Source organism: Plectropomus leopardus, chromosome 19 (genome assembly GCF_008729295.1).
Source record: "Plectropomus leopardus isolate mb chromosome 19, YSFRI_Pleo_2.0, whole genome shotgun sequence".
In the NCBI taxonomy this organism is placed as follows: Eukaryota; Metazoa; Chordata; class Actinopteri; order Perciformes; family Serranidae; genus Plectropomus; species Plectropomus leopardus.
Genome location: NC_056481.1, coordinates 13,161,574 through 13,184,518, shown reverse-complemented (window position 1 = coordinate 13,184,518; position 22,945 = coordinate 13,161,574). Strand labels below are relative to the sequence as shown.

General features: G+C 38.6%; 1 protein-coding gene across 2 annotated transcripts in view; it reads left to right on the top strand.

Annotated features, from left to right (window-relative positions):
• Nucleotides 1-21,696, top strand: part of ccdc186 (coiled-coil domain-containing protein 186) — a 38,312-nt gene extending 16,616 nt beyond the window's left edge. Inside the window, exons 12-16 of one of the 2 annotated variants that reach the window (XM_042507513.1) lie at nt 57-246; nt 2,595-2,675; nt 2,936-3,164; nt 11,977-12,196; nt 16,924-21,696. In XM_042507513.1, the coding sequence (XP_042363447.1) occupies nt 57-246; nt 2,595-2,675; nt 2,936-3,164; nt 11,977-12,196; nt 16,924-17,007 (804 nt within the window). In that variant the 3' untranslated portion in view covers nt 17,008-21,696. Of the gene's footprint in view, nt 1-56; nt 247-2,594; nt 2,694-2,935; nt 3,165-11,976; nt 12,197-16,923 lie in introns of both variants that reach the window. The other variant, XM_042507512.1, reaches the window with a different exon arrangement.
• Nucleotides 21,697-22,945: the final 1,249 nt, after the last annotated feature.

Genomic DNA, 22,945 nt, shown 5'->3' with positions numbered 1-22,945 from the left:
ATGGCTGTTATTGCATCATTACTCTGACCCCCCCCCCATCTCCATTAATCCTGCAGTCACGGCTGCTGAAACAGGAAGAAGTGCTGAGGCAGCAGGAGGTACAGGGCCTGCAGGAAGAGCGGGCAGCACTGCAGACAGAGGTGGCCCAACTAAAAACCAGAGTTGAAGAGCTGAGGGATGAGCTGGTGACTCAGAAAAGGAAACAAGCTGCCAACATCAAGGACCTGACAAAACAACTAACACAAGGTTAGAAAAAAAAGTGTACAGTATACCTCTGTAGTTCCTTCATGGTACAGTACCCAACTTAATGTAATATTTCATTAGCAGACAGGAGGATTACACCTTATAAGACCCATTTAGAGTAGGGCGCTTCTACACCAATAGCTCAGAAGACTCTGTGTGATTGGAGGGATTAAGTTCCAACATTTTTGCTTCTTTCATTTGGTTTGTTTTTTCAAGAGCACCAAACACTATAAAGTATAATGAAAAGAAAACTTGATACAGTCTTGTAGTTGGGGCCTAGTTCATTCCTATGACAGTTGGTGAAAGACGTTCAGTGTATGCGAATGATTGGAACTGCTTTGACACTTTAAGGTTCATAGAGCAGGCCGACCCAGCTGCTTTCGGTTTAGCACTCTGCTCTCTCGAATGGGGATAGAATTCTTCGGTCATGTGGCTCTTTTTGACTTTCCAAATGTTATCAGACCAAATGAATCAGTTTTTGATTGTGAGATGAGTCAATTAGCAACAAAAATGTGATTTACAAATGTGTCTTTGCATGCATTTTCAAAATGTATCTTTTCTGTTTAGAATGTGGAGAATTTATATTAAACATAGTATCCAAGAAAAAATTCACCTCTATTTTTATATTCCGGCGACTCTTAGCAATTCGTAAACTACCATAGTCAGTATCCAGCAAGTTTTTGCATGTACTGTAAGCTACCATATATGCAAATAGACTCATCAGTTCCTCACTGCAATTTGTTTGCTGCTTGGAAACATCACGGTTGATATTCAGGTCCAGCACATCGCATTTAAATTAATGTATCTAAAAATATAGGACATAAAATTCAGTGTAACATCATGAAACATTAACTTGAACATTTTCTTCTGAACTCCAGTTTTGCTGTGGCAATTCAAAAGTGTGTGATTCTAAGAAAAGCAGATAATATGTTTAATAAGTTATGAATAGAATTGCTGTAAATTAGAGAAACAAGGGCATTCAGCAATGTTTAGAGAGCTAGTGTCCCTCTCATGCTAGTATTATACTTAACAGTGTGAGTCAGTTTCCCCTGCTTGGTTCTCTGGGCATACACAGTAAGCACAAGGAATTAAGTTCAGCAGTGCCGTTATCTCATTAACAGGAGCTTTTCACTTTTTGCATGTAGGACAGACAGACATATTTATTAGGAGAGCCTGTGATCATTCATCAGTTTTGCCCTTACAGATTTTGACTGCAGCACAGTCATTTTAAGCCTTTGTTGATGCAAAAAAGGTTTGCTGAGCATGCACTCTTCTTCTAAAGCAGCCTGCATCACCTTAATTCATAGAGACACCTTCACAGAGCAAAACTCAGCAAGTTTAGTCAAGCGATAATGCTTAGCGCCACCTTTCATCTCACATTTTTGTGGGCCTCTGCCTCCAATAATTTGTTTGTAAGATTTCATTTTTGCATGCTGTTTTTTAAGTCTAAACCCCAGTCAGTATTGTCTATTGCTTTGTGTTGAAGTGATTAGTTGAGAAATCAAGGTGATCAACAGAAAATCTGTTTCCTACTTCTGACAGCTTTGATATCAGTTGATTGTCTATATAATAGGAGAAAATACCAAATGTTCCTTGTTATAGCTTTTTAAATGCAAAGAATTTCTTGCTTGTCTCTACTGATATATTTGAACTGAATATTTTAAGGGCTTTATTGACTGTTGGTCGGACAAGCAGTGACATTTTTGGCAGCGGTTTTTATCTACATTACATCTGGGCTACCTGCTTGAAGATGTGTGTTTAACTCACGTACAGCTTATCTTGAGTGATGACGTTTAGAAAGCAGCAGGCTGATCAATGGCTTTAGTTCCATGCAACAACAGCTGCTTAACAAGCTCTGATGAAATGGTCTGGAACCGGCACTTTCTTGACTTAATGTCCTTTATCAAATTCCCGATTATTATGCTTTTTTATAACATTTTGCATGTTTTTATGTCATTGTTGTTTTAAATGTGTTTTTTTATACTCTTTTGTACTAATTTGTGCAAAGCAGATTCCCCTTGGGGCAATAAAGGTTTCATTCATTCCTTCATTCATTCAAATTTCACCTTTTTTTTCCTGATACATCTCTGGCTGTTCATCTGTTTTAGTAAATGGATGAATGTTTCCAAAGTGTTCTTGTGCTTTTCTATCCCAAAAGAAACAGAACATTAGAACATTATGGATTTAGTTAGTTAGTTACAGGTCATTATGCAGTGGGTCCACTAGTTTGGCCCATTTGAGATAAAACTGGGCTTTATGTGTTCCATTAGCTAAAATGATTTTGAAATCACGCAGACTTATTGATTTTAGTCTCTCTGTTTGACAGTTATTTACTTTCTCTTCTTCTACAGCCCGAAAGAGACTGGAGCAGGTTGAAAATGGAGGCGGCGACCGAGATGCCAGCAGTATGGGCAGTCGCTCAAGCTCCTCAGGTACTGCCACTGGATTTGGTTAGTATTTAACACAAATGGAATTCATTTGATAAAAGTATTCTGTTTTTCCAATGTTGTTCCTGTAAAGTTTCTTTTGGGTGGCATAAATATGCCTTGAAAAACAGGTAGTGTTTAAAAAAGGCAATATAAAGGGTATTTGTTCTTTTGTTTATAAAAAATTATAGCTGGCACGTGACCAGAGACAGAATAATTAAAAACTCTCTAAGTTAAGGTTGATATCCCTGCCTTCCATTTCCCAGGCTCCTTGAACGCACGCCACGGTGGGAGCAGTGGTGTTGAAGAGCGATCACCAGAGAGCCAGTCGGGCCCTTCAGTGGTGGTCGTGGACAGCTTCCCAGAGGTTGACAAGACTGTGCTGGTGGAGCGCATTGTCCGTCTGCAAAAAGCCCTGGCTCGCAAGCAAGAAAAGATTGAGTTCATGGAGGATCACATCAAGCAACTGGTGGAGGAGATCCGCAAAAAGACCAAGTGAGTGGCATGGACCAAAGTACGGGGAGCAGAGAAAGAGAGATGGCGAGAGCATTTTCATTATTTTTATTTTTTTTTCTTACAGCTATATAAAATGCTAAATTATTTTGTTTTCAGCAGCAGTTTGACTCTAAAATGCAGGGTGTTTAGATTTCACCCCGGCAGAGGAGGATGGTCTATCCTGCTTAAACGAAACTGACAGATGCATTAAGTTATAGACACAGTGTTTCAGACCCCGCCGCAGTTTTAATGCATCAGTGCATTAATGACACAGTTTTGCTAAAGGTTGTCAAGCTCTTAGCACCGTGACTTGTATAATACATACAAAACAGCAAGCCACAACCAGCAGATATTAAACGACACAGGAGGAGTCAGCGAAATATAAAAAGTCGCTCACTGAAGCGAGATTCAGCGTGCTCCACTACCACTCAGTGATTACTCTTACAAAGTTCAAGTAACAAATAGTGTGTGTTCTGGTGCTCTGAAACATCCTGTAAAAACTTGTTGGGCCACAATTTGTGTGACCTTCCTTAAAGAAAAGTAGCAACACCTTGTGAAAAAGCCTTCAGTGTAGCACAGGAGTGAGAGCAGTTTCTTGTGGCTGTGTGAATGTGTTAAAGGGAAAAAAGTACTATAGTCACGCAGTGTGTTTTCTTAGTTCCACATGTCAAACACAGCTCTTAGCATGTGGGTTCAGTTTTGCAGATAGGTATAGTGAGCTGATACCAGGGTTGAGTGATATGTTAAAATTTTCCAGCTGGCTGTCGTCACAAGCTCTTTGCGCTTTTTAAATCTAATAAATAAACATAATAAACTATAAACTACTATAAACTACAACTATTTTACTCATTTAACTGAAAAAAACAACCCTACACCTTCTGAATTCAATTTTTTCTTTTAGCAAACTACAACTAGCGTCAGCCAAATTACCTTGTTAGGTCATTGCAACACACACTTCTTTTAAACTTGACCAGAAAAAACTAGATACCATGTTTTGATGGGATTACTTCAGCCACAGAAGAGGAATCTGCATTCTAAAGCAAATGTTGGGTCATAAGTGCAAAGTGAAGCTTCGAATGGCCCCTTCCCTGCTTCGTAATCCACTACTTCTGTCCCCTTTCTGAGACCACACCCATCTTCGAACTTGGCATTCATTAAGATCTTAAGTAAGCATCTTGCATAGTTGTGATGCTATCATGTTGACAAAATCTGCCCCCAGACAGACAGAGCTATGAACACCTGGCTAAGTAAAGCGCCTCTGTGGTTGTTCCCTCTACAGTCGGTCTATCAGATCCACATTTTACAATGATGACACACACAGACTCGCAAGGTGAAAACATTACCAGCCGTCATGACGCTGTCGTAGCTTGTCTTGCATAGCCAGACCTATCCCCACGCTGAAGTCCCATCGCCTAACCTTAGTACCCTGAAATGTTCTGTAGAAACTTTTACAGACACAATTTGTGTGACCTGCTTTAAAGAAAAGTAGCAACACCTTGTGTACAGTAACATCAGTAGTTATTTCAGTGTAGCACAGAAGTGAGAGCAGAGGGAAAAAGCACTTAATGCAGTGTATTTGTCTTAGTTATACATGTTAAACACAACTCTTATAGTACTTGGTTGTAGTGTTGCAGATACAAGTTTTCTTTAAAATATTTCAACACACCATGCCTCACTCCCTGGTGTGCTGCTGCTTCAGTTCACCTTGACAAAACGCTGTATGCTTACACACACAGTTTATGTCCTCCTACCCCCCACTGTGTGTCTCATCTTGAGATTCTAACTCATGCGCCGCACTTCTGAATCGTGACAAACTTCACTCGAAGCTATTTATAGTCAAGCCGATCAAGGGAGGGAAGAATGCCTCAGTATGGATCCTTAATGAGGACCTATCCATATTCATGGCCATCACCTAAACTAAAGAGACAGTGCAAAGGATGTTAGAGCTATCTTAATCACATCACTGCGTTATGTATAGGTAAGGCCTTGAAGTAGATTGGGGAACAATGTCAGGAAAAAATGGGGTGTGGATATGAAATCCAAAACATAGAATCTCCTAGGTAGAATCAAAGGGATGCAAGACATGTTGACATGTTTCTGTAATGAGAGAAATCTTATTCATTGATCAGTACAGCTCGCTCCAAACAATCATTAACACTCTGCATCACGTTGCCAGATGATAATCACAATGCTCAGAGATATCCAATCCTCCCTACTTGATTCTTCTTGGATCATTCCACTTCTCACTTGTTTCCCAGCTATATGCTTGTATTGAATCCATTAGCCTCAACCTACATTACAAGAGTTAAAATTGAGGACGAATCCCACGGTTGCTGGGCTAAATTTAGCACTGCAAAAATCTCAGCTAAGCAGCGGGTGGTGGGGTGGGGGTGGTATTGCACTACCCTGAATGTGGATGTGAATTTGTGCCTTTCTGTCCCTATCCCTCCAGGACAGCCTGGTGAACACTGATGAGTTAACTGTAAGCCTGAAGCAGGTGATGAATGAAGACACAGAGATGTGGAAACAGGAGCTTAGTGGATCTTTGATAAAGGACAGTTAGTGAAAACAAAGGCTCACGTATGATTTACGTTTCCACATTTGTACCACTCTGTTGTATGACCATAGCGTGTTTTTGCATCTTTAAGCTCATTTATTGTTAATAATTGGAACCATTTACTACTCACGTGTAGCCACTACTTTCCAAAAAAGATAAGAGTTGTGATGTAGGGGGAGCTATTACCCCGGGTACAGAGAGTAAAAGTTCCAGGGAACTTGAATCTTAAAGGGGAGCTCTTATGATTTTTGTTACTTTGTGTCATTTAATATTACAATGCCAGGTGTTTAATTGTGGCTGAGTTTTAAATATTGAGGTAAATATCTATAAAGGTAATCCCTGCAATCAAAAACTTGAGGCATCAGATCATATTCCTGCTGGAACTTGTCCTGTTGTGAAGACATTTGGTTTAGAAGACTTAACGGGTGGTGATTTTTACGGTAGAAAGTGCCGCTTCCTGTAGTCATAGTGAGACTCTGAATCTCTGAAAGAGCTGCGGCAGAGCTGTGCTTGAGTTGGAGCGTTTCATTAAAGCATGTAAACATGTTCTAATAGAAACGCAAAATACAATTATGAACCCAAACTAAGTACAATAGGTCCTCTTTAATTCAAGGGACACTTGGATAGGTGAATTTTGTATTAATTCAGCAACTCTGGTGCTGGTTAGTTCCCGACTGCAACGTTGAGACACTTTGAATTTTTCTGCACCTTTGATTCACACCTCTGACTGGCTTCTTTCCAACAGTGGCTGAGACTCATGGGTATTGGAGTTTCTAAAGCTGTCGGCCATGCCAAATTGACTCGAAAAACATGATTCTTTTGGAAACTAAATTGAAATAAGTAGAACTGATGACAACAGCATATAGGATTGTTACTTTGTTGGGAAAACTCTTGTGGGAGTGGAGAAAAACTCTATTGCTGAATTGTCTTTTTAACCTATCATGCAGCCATTCATATTATGCGCTGCCAGGGAGTCAAACACGGGTCAATGGCTACAATGTTTATACAGTATCTGATTTGTAATAAATGAGCTAAAACATGCAGAAACAGCAGCATCATCCTTCAAGGGCAATGAAGTCTGTCCTTCGGTACCCACACCTGGTTACTATGACCATTAAGCCTAAATGGGCCACTCATGTGACTTGAATTAGAATGATGCTGATATAAAGCAGACGAGAGCAAAGCAGGAGGAGGCCTTCTGTTCAGGAGATTTAGATGGCTTTTTATCTGGAGCGCCCCTCCCTTTATGCTCTGTTTTGTTGTAATCACTGCTAAGCAAGATAAGCTCTGTTTTAAGCTATTATGGATCCACACCTGTGTTCGGATATATTATAATGGATCTTTTCAAAGTCATCTGGGATATCTGCCAGTCAGGCTTTCATGATGATTTTGATCGTAGTTGGCATGTAAGCCAGTGCCTGTTAAGTTTTGTAAAAAACACAGAAAATGTCATCAGATTTATCTAGATTTTGATCTAAAGTACAGTATCTACATTAATGTAAGTGTCCCCAGTCTGATAACTGCCTTTAAATTCATGGTTTAGCATTTGTAGTTCTGAGTACAATTAAGATAAAACAAACAACCACAGGCATATCTTTCTTTCTCTGCATCTTCTTTTGCCACTTTTTGCACACAAGATTTAGTCACCTTAAGAGCCAACATTTGTACTGTAGGGTAGTCCGACACAACAGCCAGAATTGCCACCTCTCTTATGCATGTTTGACTTGCTGCCCTCATTGCTTACACTGTCTCAGCTGGGAAAAAAGGACGTTACTCAAAAATTAAAAAAAAAAAAAAGACATTGTCTTGCTCACATCTCTGCCCCCTTGCCGACCTGTGCATGCCATTCAGCACACCATGTGGCCGCATCTTTTAATTTCTGTCACTTTTTTGTTTTTACTAAACACTGTCGTGATGGAACTGGGGTCCAAATATGGACCCTTGCAAGATTAGTCAGAGGTAAGTCTCATTTTATGTCTGTGCAAGCCCAGGTGGTGTGTTTGTGTGTGTGGATGGGGATGAGTTATGATGGTGGCTTTTTTTGTAGTGCTTACATAGCAAATGTATCATTTAAATATGTACTTTTTCTTTTTTTTTTTGCTCCATAGACATTTTTGTTTTGTTCGTTGGTAATGCATACAACTGCAATATACAGTTTTAGGTTTATGTAGTGCATAGACTTTGGGTTGACTTCTGTGAAAGACAATACCAAGACAAAAAACAGATTCATTATACAATAAAAGATGGGGCTGATTTTTTTTCCCACATAGAGTGTATGTAAAAGTCAATAGTGAATATAAGTATGAGTTTTATCCTCTCTCCTTCCGAGTAGACTTATGATGTATTATTTACTTTAGAGTTATAAATTTAATATCTCCAAGGGATGCACTGTTTGTGAAATCATGGACTGACACCTAAGTTAAAAAAAAAATAATTTAGCTGATAACTGATTCCAATGTTTTTTTCTTTTTGTTGTTATTTAATCCCCCTTATGTGCCAGACCTCATCACTAAACAACAGCTGTAACGTCATTCAGCCTGTCATTAGATAGACAGATAGATAGACCTTTACTGTCATTGCATATTATACAATGAAATTTTGTTGGAGCAGTCCAGCTTGCAGCACAAAATAAAATTTAAACACTTACAATTCCTTTTAATGAGCACAAATCCAATCATACACATTTGTGAAACATATTTTCATATAGCTCTTCACATGATAAATATCTTTATAACAAAACTCCTAATGGCTTTTTACTACATATAACAAAGCATAATTCCCTCTCTAATATCTATTTCATGTTGCTGTGAAAACATAAACAAATTTCTCCTTTAAACAACTGTGTTCTTCAAGTTTCTCTCCAAAAACTGATTTTTACAATATCACATTTGAGCACATCATGATAACATTACAATTTACCTTCGCCCAATACAAATTTTTGCTGAATTAGGCTTGAACGCACCATAATGTATTTCAATAGAGTCTCCTCTAGCTACATGTTCAGGCCACCGGCTGCTAACAGCTAAATTCTCCTGCTGCTGATTTCAACATGGATTTATTGTTCACAATGAATGGGGTCCATCCCCTGATGCACATGGCATGTTTAATGTGTCCATTCGTTTCGAAGGCATCCCATGAAAGATCTCTGTTCATTCCCAAAATGTTGCAGAGACGACGGGAAAACATTAGTCTCCAGCCCGGCTTTTTAGCCTGAGCAAAATAGATGTGATACAACAGAAAACACTGGATACTGCCAACAATGTTTGTCATCTTATTTGCTGTTGGCGGTAAACAAAGCGATTATCAACTGATGCCAATCTATGGTCGATAAATCGGTGCATCCCTTCATTTCTAGTAAAATGCATTTACATTTCAAGGAGGTCTGTGACCCAAGTGTCCCCAAGCTGCTGCATACCCAGTTGTACGCACAACACATTTCAGCTGTTTTATCTTGGTATTTGGACTAATGCATGGCGTATTGTGAATTGTCTTAAACAGAAGTTCCTAGCATGTTTTCAACCCTTTTGAGATCTCTTTCACAACATGCCCACTTAAATAAAATGCCCTCCCTAGCAGGAATAGTTTAACATCAGGCTCTTTTTTCAGTCACTTCAGTACCCAATGAATGAATGTAAAATCTTGGTGCTTAACATTTAAAGAGACCACTTGAAGTCTGTGTAATTCTCTAGATTGGATCCATTAAGTTATTAATTTATTAAAGACATTAATATAGTTTATCTGCACAGAGCAGTTCTATCTGGCACATACAAAGAATTGCAGAATAGACGTGCATCAAGAGACCCACCCGCCCCTCTCTCTCTCAAATTCAGACCAAACTACGCAGGACTGATCAATTGTAAACCAAAATTATGTTACTGCACTGCCTTTTTCTTGCCTCTCTGCAAAAAATGTTTTCAGAAACATTTTTTAATGCTCTGTTTAACTGGAATAGCAAGAGTTTGTGAACAGGCAGTGGGCGCCATACTGCTTTCTACACAGTGAAAATGGAGGCTGGAAAAACTAAACGGCTCCAATAAGCAAAATTCTGTTTCTGAATTGTCTGTTTATTGCCTCAAATGTTTTTAAAAAATGTTTGCATTATGTCACTTACCTGCAGGAGCGTTTTTTGGGCCATTGCAGTGCAGAGCATTCTGGTAGTTGAAGGTTTTCTACCTTTTTGAGCAAAATTAATCACCACAGTCATTTTACTGTTTTGTCAGCACCAGTTTTTAAAGTACTTGCATCTTTCTATTGCATGGAGAGCCTAGTTTTATGAAAAGCAGTGAAAAGTAACAGTGAAATACATCTTCAAGGATGTAGCACACTAACAGTTTTCATTTTCATTTGTAGCATTTTTGTGTAGCACTTTGGCTTGAGCAGAACATATTTTTTCATACACTCTTGACATTTCACTGGGATATACAATATACATCGGTATTTGTGTGCAAAACAAAAACAAAACAAAAAAAAGGTTGTAAAAGCTAAGCTGCTGGTGATTTTAGCATATATAATATGTTATTGTCTAACCAACAATGCTGTGTTCTTGATGTGTAATTTGCCTAGACAAATCTTGCTGGGTTTAAATATTTCAGGCCTATAAAGTAATGAATAGATATGAAATAAGTGCCCTTTTTGCAGGAATACCATGTGTGTTGTATAAAATCATGTGGCTAACAAACTGCATTTATAATTGGAAGATGTCATATTATGATAAAGTTAAATACTCCCAAACAGGTGCAGAGGAATTTATCTTTTTTTCTTTTTTCTTTTAAACCAGTCCTGTAACGTTATCCCCACCACTTGCAGTCGCCATCTTTCTCAGCTCAGCTGCCTGTTTCACTGACCTCTTGTGGTGCATGCTGTGCACTACAATACATCACCTTAATACACCATCCCTGTATCAGTTTAATAGAAAGAGTAGCATTTGTATTTTTGAAAATCATGCCTTCTTTCTAACTGCCCTGGTATACCCTTACACCTTAATACCACCCATGCCCTGTAGCAGTAGTAATAGTTAGAGTAGAAATGCAACATGTAAGTATTCACCTCCAATATATCTACACGACAGTTATCTTTTTGAATCTTCTAATAAGAATCTTTTGTGTTCACGTGTTTCTGTGGAGAAATGCTGATTTTCAAAGAGTGAATATCTTAACTGCAGAATCTCTTTATTATCAAAAGCATCCCTTTGCTTAGCCTACAGTCACCCACCTTCAGAAATCCACTCTCAGACACACTCTGAATTTGAACTAAACAATGCCAGTATGGGGCTGAATACTGTTGTTTCAAGTCAGTGCTTTAAGTGTTCAGCTGGGTTGAGAGCAGGTTTCAAATATTGATTACTGGCCCATCTCAAGAGATTTACAGGAGGCTGTTGACCTTTTCTGTAGGGCATTATCCAACCATCTTTACCTGCCACCACACCAAGCCTTAAGAGAAAATTAAGTTGCAATTTTTTGTCGTTCCAGTCCTGTATGTGTTAGATGAAGTCTAGCATGAACTTTCTCTTTTTTTTATGGCAGTAGACATGCACAGACAAAATGTTATGAATGAGCTTCCCACACTAATTTCCTTAACCGTCACTTTTATCTTGAATAGTGCCTTGTATTATTCTGCCTCCTCTTTCGCATATTAAGAAAAAGATAATAATTGAGGACGCAGTAATGAATTTCCGTCACAATAGTGCCACTGTCTGGGTTTGTTTTCCTCTTAATAGAAACACACTGGCTCATCAGTGTTCTCGGGGCTGCTCTGGGAAAATTGGACAACAGGAAGTTTAGAGCTGTTAAGCTAATGAATGCGCTGCTCTCCCTCTCTCTGACACAAACATAGCTTAACCTCGACACTGTGTTATTATTCAGATGAAAATGTATTATGAACATGCAGATTTATCTCACTTTCGCACACACTCACACACACATAGTTGATTAATTGAATCCTGGCAGCCTATTCTAATGCCGCCCTTTTTCATTACCTTTCCTGCTCTCAGTGGCACAATAATAATCTTTTTAACTATGACTGAAAGTATCAAGTGCTCATGAGTTCAACAAGTCATCCCACTTACTATTCTTGAAACGTTTGCTACTGGAAAACGTTTTAATAGCCTTGTAGGAGCTCTCCATGCTCCAACCTATAAATCTCACTTTCTCAATTTTCTTTGCTCGACAGTCTGCAGCTGATGCCACACGTTCACGTCATTTTCCGCTCTTTCTAAAGCACACTGTTTGATTCCTCTCCTCCTTTTTCTCCCTGCAGAATTATCCAGAGCTATGTGCTAAGAGAGGAGTCAGGGGCCCTCTCATCGGAGGCATCGGATATAAACAAGGCCCACCTGAGTCGACGGGGAGGCATCATGGCTTCGCTTTACACCTCCCACCCAGCGGACAGCGGGCTGACCCTGGACCTGTCGCTGGAGATCAACAGGAAGCTGCAGGCTGTGTTGGAGGACACACTGCTGAAGAACATTACTCTGAAGGTAAGTTGACCCCCAGGAGGCAACACACTTCATAAGTATTGAGCTATAAATGCAGAAAAGCTGGTTTGCATGCATTGGTAATATTGATGATGTGTGCAGTTTCCTTGAAAGCCACTTAATTTGCAGCGAGTGATTTATTGTTTCGAGCGGATAATTAATTGGCTGTGTCAGTGTCAGGCTCCACCTTGACTATTAAACTGTGCAGGCGCTGCCATCACCATTAAAAAAAAAAAAGTTCATGTCAGGTTGTGGATTCACCTTTTAGTGTGTTACAATACACGTAGATTAGAGGTACAATGTATAATAGTATGTCTTTATTCATATACGTGGATAATTGTAGCTTTCCTTTGTGTTGGCAGTTTGGTTTATTTGCTCTTATTGCACAGATAGTAATCACTATTGTACAGGTGTAATCTGCCACATTTTAAGTGTTTTCACCTCTTAATTTTTTATTCAAGAATTTCATCTGTGCCTTTTTATTAAAAAAGTATTTTTTAAGCCAGCTGGAAATTTCATGCACTGCACTTGATTGGGTCCTGTTCAATAAACTTGGACGCAGTTGCAAAAACCACTTAAGGTAAAGTTGTCCCTAAATTATCATCTAAGGATTCCTTATAAGAAAATGAGTTGCATAAAATCACCATATTAATTTCCTAATGATATTGTAAGGGAAAACTCTTTGATCTCTAAGTGTTTGCCCTTAGCTACTCAAGTATCCCCCTATGTATTTCTAGAAGGTCTTTAGTGACCAATTCCCTCAGAAAATTTTAAGATCTAGTCTCTTTAAGTTAAATAATCAGTGGAATATAAATCATGGCTGAATTTAAGATGATTGAAGAGGATGAGGAGATGCCAAGAGGTGTCTTTCAGGATAAAGAAAACCAACTGGACACTGTATGTGTTGCACAACTTGTCAGAGAGTATATACCAGCAGTCTATCTTCAAAATATTCACTATAAGCTAGAACCGGACCTTGAACACCAAACTAGTACTGAGATCCTCTGCTATATTTGGCATCATGTTTCACTCAGCTGAACTCCGATTTCATCATCATCAAACCATTGTTTATTCAGGGAATATTGACTGAGTATTAAGCTCTTTTACAGCAGTGCCCTGAATTCACATAAATGGGCTAAAAGGCTATATAACATATGGTAGCGATTGCAATAATATGATGAATTCTGTGAAAAAACATAAGGCTAGCAATGTCTGTCAAAAGTTATTAATAGCAATAAAAACGCTAGAAAAGATGAAAAAGTGAAATCAGAATAAATTTGCCATCGGTGAAAAAATACATTACAACAATAACAGAAAAAATAAAATGTTGAAAATAAAAATAATAAATAACGATCATGTCTGTGAATTAACCAAAGATAAAATGATCTATCGACACATACCTGTCTAACTTCACTACCTCTTGTAACTTGTTCCATTTATTTGATGCAGAAAAAAAACCCTAAAAGCTCATTTACCAATCTCAGTACTGATCTGAGCATCCATCACATCATCTTGGAAATATCAGATTGTTGACTTTACACAGAGCTAAATTTGATACTGAATTATGTTTAGATGTTTTTCATGTGAGTGAGTGTCTGTGAAAACATCACAGCACGTAATTAATGCAATTAGTGTCATAAGTTAGTATGGCAGACTTACTCAGTAGACGTAGATAAAGACATGCTTGACACCGTTGCTGCACAGAGCGCTGTTCCCTTGTTAATTCAAATTTTATTTACATTGTCGCGTGTCCGAATCGCACTAGATTTCACACCACGTGTCCTTGGGTCCCTAGTCCACCAAGTGTGAAGTAGATAGCATAGATGATTCTGGAGATATGCGAAGGACACAGACAGACAGAGATTCCTTGCTTTATAGTCGGATGACCTACTGTACTAGTGTCCCAAGCTTATGCTTGCATAATAATAATGACTTTTTTTTAGCATTTAGATTTTTTTTTTCATACTGAAATTTAGCCCACTTCCTCTAAGTCTTCACACCTACACCAGCCCAGAAGACTGCAGGATCCCTGGATGCCTCTACTGTAACACTTTTTCACAGTGCATGAACTGCTCATGCAGAATACTGATGGGGAGCCTCATTTAGTTCTTAGACCCCGCAAAGTGATCATGCTCACTGGTATCATAGCCAGCCTCCCCGTGCAGAGGCAGTTGCTATTCTTGGATTCCTCTTATCCTTATGTCTTCAGACACTTTCTTTCACTGATCTAAAACATTACCATTAACTTCAGCAAATCCTAATGTTTTTTTCTGCTGTATTTTTTTCTAAAATTGACACCATCTGCTTAATGCTTGTCAGAGAAATTTAGTTGAAGGAATTTTAAATACCTAAGCTTGACTGATAGCAAGTATTTTTTGTTGATTTAAGCCTCAGTGGCTTAAAAAATCAAACATTAAACCATTAAGTTTATGAAATCCCACTTGTTTTGCTTTTGTAAATTAGGCACAACATATCAGTCAATTAATAACAGCTTTTTTAAACAGTAGAGGGATGGTAATAAAATACTTAACTAACGATACACGACACTGTGGAGGTGGATTAAAAGGGATTTTAATCAGAACAGCGGGAATATCATGACAGCTGCAGATTTCTTTGTCCAGTGAAGTTGTCTGAAATTTGCGTTGAATGTCGACAAGCTTTACAGTCAGCTACAAAAATGGATCACATCATCTGACTTTTTTTGTCTTATTTGACATGCCGTCAGTCCTGTCAGGACAGTGTGCTTGTCAGGTTGTCTATCAGCAGTCACTTTTTAGAGAGATGACATAGAATCGTGGTCTAATTCAGAACCTGCATTATTGATGCTCTTGCCAAGTAAGGAAACTGTGACCCACTGTAACTTAGACATGCTCTCCTGCTCACTAGTTCATAATCTGAAATTGTGGATTCAAGCCTATATTCTCAGAATGTGTATGTGAGCTTTGTCCCGCCTCTGCACCTGTGAGTCATTTGATAATTTAATTGAATTAAGATTTCAACCAAACCAATATTTGGGTGTGTTAGTGTTAAATGGAATCCGTTCCACATCTCAGCTCGCGGTTTATAACAACAGCCTGTCTGAAGAGATGATGCAGTCAGATGAGACACACCGGAAAATGTAGTGCCAGGACGGCAGCAGCCTGTGGTGACTAGGCAAAGCAAGTTTGTTTTGAATGTTAAAAAATAACATTAACCATCCAGCTGGAGTATGTGTACATTTTGAGGAGTTATGAGATGTAGATGAGTCTAAACTTATACCAGTTGGTGGTTTTATTTTAGAAAGAATGAATAATTTTAGTTAGTTTAACCTATTTACAACTCTGTTTGCACAGGAAGTGTGCGATACATGCTTTATGCACTGTAACACAACCAACCTATTCTTCATATTTTTCTACTCACCGGACAGTGTCAAACGGATGTTGGATCCATGCCAAAGGCAGTGGGCGAAAAACTGCTTCCAAACATGCCAACAAACAGGCAAAGTAACAATAATAGGAAAAAACATTAAATATTCTAACGCGCCCACATAAACAAGGTGAACTCTAAAAACGTGTCATCATACTGCCTTCGTGTTTTGTTGCAGCCTCTTTGCCTTTTTGCTCCGTGTGCAGTTTTGTTGCTGTTGGCCCATTAGATGCTTGCAAACAAGCAGCTTCATATTGTCTTTATTTTGTGTCAAACCCACGTAAAAACACAAATGAGAAAATAAATTGTAACGTGGGAGGATTTTCTGGCAGCAACTTTTCTTTGTGTGGATGAAGGATGATTGGCAGTAAGCAGGGAGTAATGATATAAAAACACTCAACATGGCAACAATAAATTGACAATAAAACAAAAGACAAATTAAGGCTTTACGCTTGCTTTGATGGATAATTTAGCTTTAGTCATTTTAAAGCTTGTGATGAGTTTTTTTTTTTTGTTTTAGCAGTAGTACTAGAATCACTTTATTTCTATGCACTGCTTTGAGTTCTGATATTAAAACTATAAATGTCACACTTTAAAACGCTGTTTTTGTTCTCTACTAAGAATATTTTCACATAGGAAAAAACTGGAAAAAGGCAAAAATGCTTGAACATATTTTCCTTTTTTCGTGTGTTATTGCTGGTTCACAGCAAATTAGTCCCTCTTATCTAGCGTGCATTGTGTAAAATTTAGGGGGATTTAGTGGCATCTAGTGTTTAGGATTGCAGATTGCAACCAGCTAAAACTTCTTCCTTCAGTGCTAATGTGTGCTTCCCTTTTTTCTCTGATAACTTAAGATCCAGACATTCAGGAAGTTTTCTCATTGTGCAGAATTATGCACAGAGGATTCTTCCTCTCAAAAACGAACGAACCCGGAGACTTAAATCGTTAAAACACTGGGTGAACACTTAAATCTGTGTTTTTCTGGCGCTCTCATTGTGGAGGGGTGCTAACTATACGGTGGCCGATGTGGAAACACAAAACACGAATGGCCCTATCTAAAGCCAGTGTTTGGTTTGTCCATTCTGGGCTAATGTAGAAACACGCCGGTGCAACTCCGCGGACCAGGATCCGCACCCTATGTAGATATAAACGGCTCAATCTAAGGAAACGAAAACACAACAATTCTTATTTTCAGCTGATTATAGACCAAAGAAAACGTACTTACTATATTATATTCTGTTTCTGCCAGTATCTCCCCTTAAGTCATACACATTAGACCTTAACATGTTGTATTTCAGTCTAAAAGTCTTTATGGTCTTTAACAGGAGAATCTGCAGACTCTGGGGGCTGAAATTGAGAGGCTCATAAAACAGCAGAGAGATCCTGACGATGGAGTGAGGAGGAAGTGACGCAACGACGTCACAGGAAAGAGGAGGAATAAAAGGACCAAGAACGACTTAAGGAACCTCCAACCCAATATCTTATGAAGGGAGAGCAAAATTTGAGATTCACACACAGTGATTCTTCTAACGTATGAAGAAGCAAATTGAATGTTGTAAGTGCCAGTAGCACCTCAGGCTGCTTTTTGGTCCATTTTGGAGAACGTTTCTGAACTTACTTGAACTGTCGTTAATCCGTCCACATTGTACCGCCTCCCTTGACAAAACAAATCTTCCTCTGGCCAATGTCCATCTCCTCCGAGCCTTGCCAAGATAAACTCCTCAGGCCAGTTTCTTCAAGCTAGAGAGACTAACTGCCTTGTAGACTAATTGACTGAGGATGCCATAATTATGAATGTATAGCAAATTCTACCGGGGAAATTCTCCAAAACGACAAAATCAGATTTGCCAATGAAATAATCTTATTTAAAAGAAAAAAAAGACTGTTCTGGTACAGTTGTCTCCTCACAGCTCTGTCCACCGTACAGTGAGTAAACTGAAATGAGATGATCATCGCCCAGCATGCTCTCCGCTTGTCTTCTGATGTCCGTCTGCCAATAAGCCAAATGTATTTTTTGAAAAGCTGCTGCTTCAACTTGACAACACAGCACTCCAAGAAGCAAAAGTAAAGAAAAAAGATCAGCCCTGGCTTGTTGGAGAGACCTTGTGTGCCACCTGCACATTTTTCATCAACTTTTGCTCCGCACAGCACTTATGATGAAGCTGTTGTAGCAAGGTGCCTCGCATCAGCAGACCCACCCATCTGTGTGACACCGGTGCTAGACTGAAGGAAGCAGACTTTGTCTTTGCAATGATTCATGCAGCCAACAGCACTGTACTGTCAGCGCGAAGTATCCCAATGTTAAGCTGTCGAAAACTGAAGAAAATGTCTGAAGTATATTATCGTGTTAAAGGTGCTGTATGCGACATTCAGAACATTAATGTAGAAACAAACAACTATTTGCTATGTGAAGATGGAGTGCAGTAATGATGTCCTGAGCAGATAATGTCACGCTCCCTGTGTGTGTGTTGTTATCCGAGTGTCTCTGTGGGTTGTGGTAGACGGTCTGGCTGCTTCCGTGCATGTGAGCTGGCACTTTTGTGCCGTTAGCATCGTTAGCTGCTCGCTGAGCTCAGCCACCTCCATGTTGAAAGCAGGGTGCAGACAATGCCACCCCAGACTCTGAATTATAGATATGCTCAGAATGTCGCATACAGCTTCTTTAAGGCTGAAATGTGGCCAATTTTGAATGTGATTATTTATTTTCATTTTTGTTTGCATAAACATGACATTTTATTTGTTGGGTTATCCATTTTTATTTTTATCATCATGCATTTTCACTTCAGAAAGCTTTCTTTTAGAGTTTTGGCCTTTGCTTTTAATTTAAAGGAATACTTCACCCACAAAATGTCCTTTGTATAACAGTTACTCACCGCGGGTCAGGTTGAATTGGTGAAGTAGACGTTTTTCTCGCATGTGTCCACGATGAATGAAGAATCCAAAAACATAAAATTCTTGATGAACTCAAGTAAAAAGGGGCCATGTTTTACAGCAGCAAACTTTTATCAAAACATTTGTTTACAAACCTTCACATAACTCATGCAGTACAATCCAGATCTCATTTATCCAGTTGTGTCCTCTGTACTTCCCACACATGCATTTTGTCATTAACAGATGAGTGCTGCATCTTTGCAACTCTATGGATTGCATGAGCTCAGTTGCACTTGCCCATACAGTTACCCTTATGCAGAAATATTTAACATGTAAGGTTTTAGCAAAAATGCATGTGTTTGGAATTTTTTTACAGATTTGCCAAAGGTAAACACGGCCCCCTATGACTTCAATTAATCAAGAATTTTCTCAGGTTTTGGATTATTCTTTCACCCTGGTGGCACATGAGAAAAACATTTCTTCCTGAATTCAACTTCACACAGTGTGAGTAACTGATACATAAACAAATTTTGAGGGTAAAGTTTTCCTTTAAGATATTTTTTGACTTTCCTACACTAATCTTTGTTTAGTACCAACTGGAAACAGATTCTCTTAATCAGAAACAAGCGTCTAAAGTTTATTATTCAGCTTCCCTAAAAGTGGTTTGTTAGCATCCTCATTCCAAACAATGGGTGCAGAGATGCTAATAGCGTGCAGAAACTTTCTTTGCACCGTGCACACACAATATGATCTGTGAGAGGAGGAGGAAAAAGACAAAAATGTTAAGGTATTCCTTGCCATATTTTTTTTTTTTCCTTGTAGTGTCACTGAGTCCGTTGAAGTAAATCAAGTGTAGAAGAATCAGAGGGACAGGAGATGTGTAGCTGTAGCTCAGGAAAGCCAATGGAACCTACAGAAATATATCCAGGGACAAAGTGCAATGCTGTTCCTTTCATTGATTTTTTTGTTTGTTTTTTTTTTCTATTATTTTTTTTTCTCGTTCTGAATGCGTTTGTGCACAAGTGTGCTGTTTTTTATGTCGGCTTTTATGCTTGTGTACGTGCAACATGCGACTGTGCAGGTGTCTGAATATTTAGAACTGTCCAACTTTGTGTGTTTGTGTGTCTGCGTGCATGGCTGCATGTGTGCCTTTTCTTTTAAACCTCTCAAGCTCTTGTGTTTACACCTTGTGTGCATGCTTCAGCTTTCAGGGCTTGTAAGCTTTCACCGCATTGACCGTGAAGTTTGTTTCATGTGGAGGTGTAAACTTAATTTGCATTTAGAGCAGAGTCTGCCACACACACACACACACACACACACACCTGCAGCTTTTCTCTCTCATTCACAGATGTTTAGTCTATTGTAGAAACACACAGTATGAAGGGCACAGAGCTTGATTCAAAATCACTTAAGTTTCCTTGGCCTCTGCAGAAGCTGTCACAAAACATAAAGCCTCTATCTCTTTATTTCCACTGTCAGAAACACTTTTATGGGTCATGAATGGTTACAGCTTGATCCCTTCCCGTGCATCCCGAGGTGAAGTAGCAGTGGCCCACTACGTGAATAGAGATGAAACTTTCCAGGATTGAGGTCATGGAGTCCTTAAATCTTTACTTTTATTTCATTCAAAATTATTTATTTGCAATGTGGGATCAGCATGTAAATGTACAAAGAGTAAATCTGGAGATTACAACTTTATTCTCCTTTATATTGTAATTTAGTAACCTTTTAAAACTCAGAAGGTTCAGTAAGGTTGTAGTATGATCACTTTACATTTAGTTTTCTCTTTCTAACAAGCCAGTTGATTATTCCAAAATGAAATTTATCCAGATGTTTTCATGTGAAAATAAGCTGCTTGCTGCTGAATAGGTAAAAAAAGTGACAGTTGTTGTTTTTGCAGTCTGTTAAATACAACCTATGCAAAACACTGGCATGGGATTTCCTAATTCCTCGTAATTCTCAGAGGCATGCTAATACGCATCTTCTGTTTCGGTCACAAGCTTGTCACCTGTAAGAAAAAATTCAAGCTGATCTGAGATTTCACACTTTTCCACAGCCCCGAAACGAAGCCATGCTGCAGCAGCATGTGGATGAATGAATCATGTGTTAGTATGTAGGTATGAAGAAATGCTGTTCAGTATGTGTGAGTGTCAAAATGTGACATCTAAGGGTAACTTCAGTTTTTCAACCTGGACCCATTTTTCCATGTTGTTGTGTCAAGATCACAACTGGAGACAAAAGTTTTTGAAATGAGTTCAGTATTAAGAGCCCTGCAGCTTCCAGCATGGAAACAGGCTCATATGTAAACACTTAGGGCATTTGTGCACTGTCTAGTCGCTTGTTTTTGCCACTGACAGGCACAATTTGTCATAAGTGTCGGACAACATTTTGGAAAGGATTCCCACAGAGATAGACATTTTCGTTAGTAAGATCCTTTTTGTTTAACCAGAAACAGCCCCAAAATCGCTTTCACCAAACCCACCAGACTCCATTCAAATTAACAGTAATTTAAGCATGTACAGAGTCAGCATATTTTGACATCTAATTCATTGAAACTGGTTGACTTAAGGGTTTACTTTAACCAAATCAGAGTCAGAGATTATTGGAACAATGGAAAGACGGAACAAAGACAATTTTTGTTGTTTTATTTAGTTTCTGATGACTTTTAGTTATTTGTTTCGTGGTGATAAAATTACTATTTATTTGAATGGAGTCTGGTGGCTATGGCAGTAGCAATTGGGGCTGTTTCTGGCTTTACAAAATCTTAATTTTTAACAAAAATGTCTTATCTCTGTATGGATCCTTTCCAATATTCCCATTATGTTTTAAGACACTTAGAATTAAAACCTGTCTGTCCGTGGCAAAAACAACTACATTAAAGCCTGTTTTGCAACTGCTGGATGCAACAGTCTTGTCCAATACCTGACAAATTTTTAAAAAACTGTTTCCTTCATTAGTTACTAAGAAACAAAACATAGGGAAATGGAGTCCAGGTTGAAAAATACCAAAGTTTCCCCTTAAATGAGAAGTTTGTCATTTTTCTGTTTTCTTCCTGCTGTGCAATGATTCTCCCCCTTCTCTTTTTGTGAAATATTCAAACTGTGATTATAATATACATTTGTAAATATGTCATTCTGTAAAATTATAAGATGTTTTTAAAAATAATGATTCTGGATTATGTTTGTATATATGGTGTTTCCAGGGAATAAAAGGAGATGAGTCTTAAATTTCTCTCGAAGGTCGTGCAGTGTCTCATATCTTCTTTTTTTTGCTCTAGTATTTGTTTTTCAGTTACAGAGTAATGAAGTAAAATTGAGGTTCATTTTGCACAAAGATAACCTCTCACACGAGAACTCTTTGTGGCATGCAGCTTTATGTCCCACTTCAAAAGTGGCAGTGTCAGCAGTGTTGAAGGTCATGGACATCACTGCACTGCTGTCAGTCAAACCAGGCAGCCCTTCAGATGATTTAAACCCAACGATGAGGGAATACTCCCAAAATCCAAATGAAAACAAGTCAAGGGTGAACTTCTCTCCAAAGCCTGTCATTTTAGTGTCAGTGAAGGCATAATTCATGTGTAAGTGACCTAGATTGTCAAGGACACTGGAGTTACATTTACCAAAATGTATACATTCAAAAGTAACACTGAAAGATTCAAAGGAGAGCTGCAGCAAACAGTTATTTTCATTGTCATTTAGTTGTTCACTGTTTGCGATGAAATGTCTGAAAATATTGAAAAGTGTCCACTACAGATCAAAAGAGCCCTAAAGAGCCCCAAAAGTTTTGCTTGTTTGGTTCTACCAACAGTCCAAAACAGATATACGGTTTTAATATCACATAAGACAAAGAAAAGCAACAAATCTTAACATTTTTGGTATTTAAGTCTTTGTTCAGGTATGTTGTCTGTGTTTAAAATATTGAATGTTTGCTTTTTTATGCCCTTTTGCTGTTGATTTCCATGGGAGAGGGGCTCAAGAAGCATAATTTACGACTGACGGAGGGTTTTGTTATTTACATCTTTTGTCAGAATAAACTTAGAACGCCTCCAACATATCCTGATGGCCTCTTCATCGAAACACAACGCTTAACATTATAGGCTGCATCTGCATGAGACTAGCAGCTCGAGGCTACATTAGCCGCTAGTAACATAACACACCTGAATCCTGTACTGAAGTGTCAGCAGTCAAATTGCATTGTGGGTAATGTAGGCACCAGGTTTTGACATAGGCCAGAGAAAGAATACATGCAAAAAAAAAAAAGCCGATGCATCGATTTTGATCCTGTTTTATGAGACTTAATTGTCAGTTTGAAATTGTTATTGAAGTGCAATGCTACATTGGTGGAGCACTCGTTATATGTTATTCATTTTTGCATTTTGCTCTATGTCACAGTCTTTTCCCCTGATTTGTTCTGACTTTTGGAAGATGGATCTAGTGTATAAGGCGCATTTAGGTCCCCTTTAAGCAAATTTTGTTA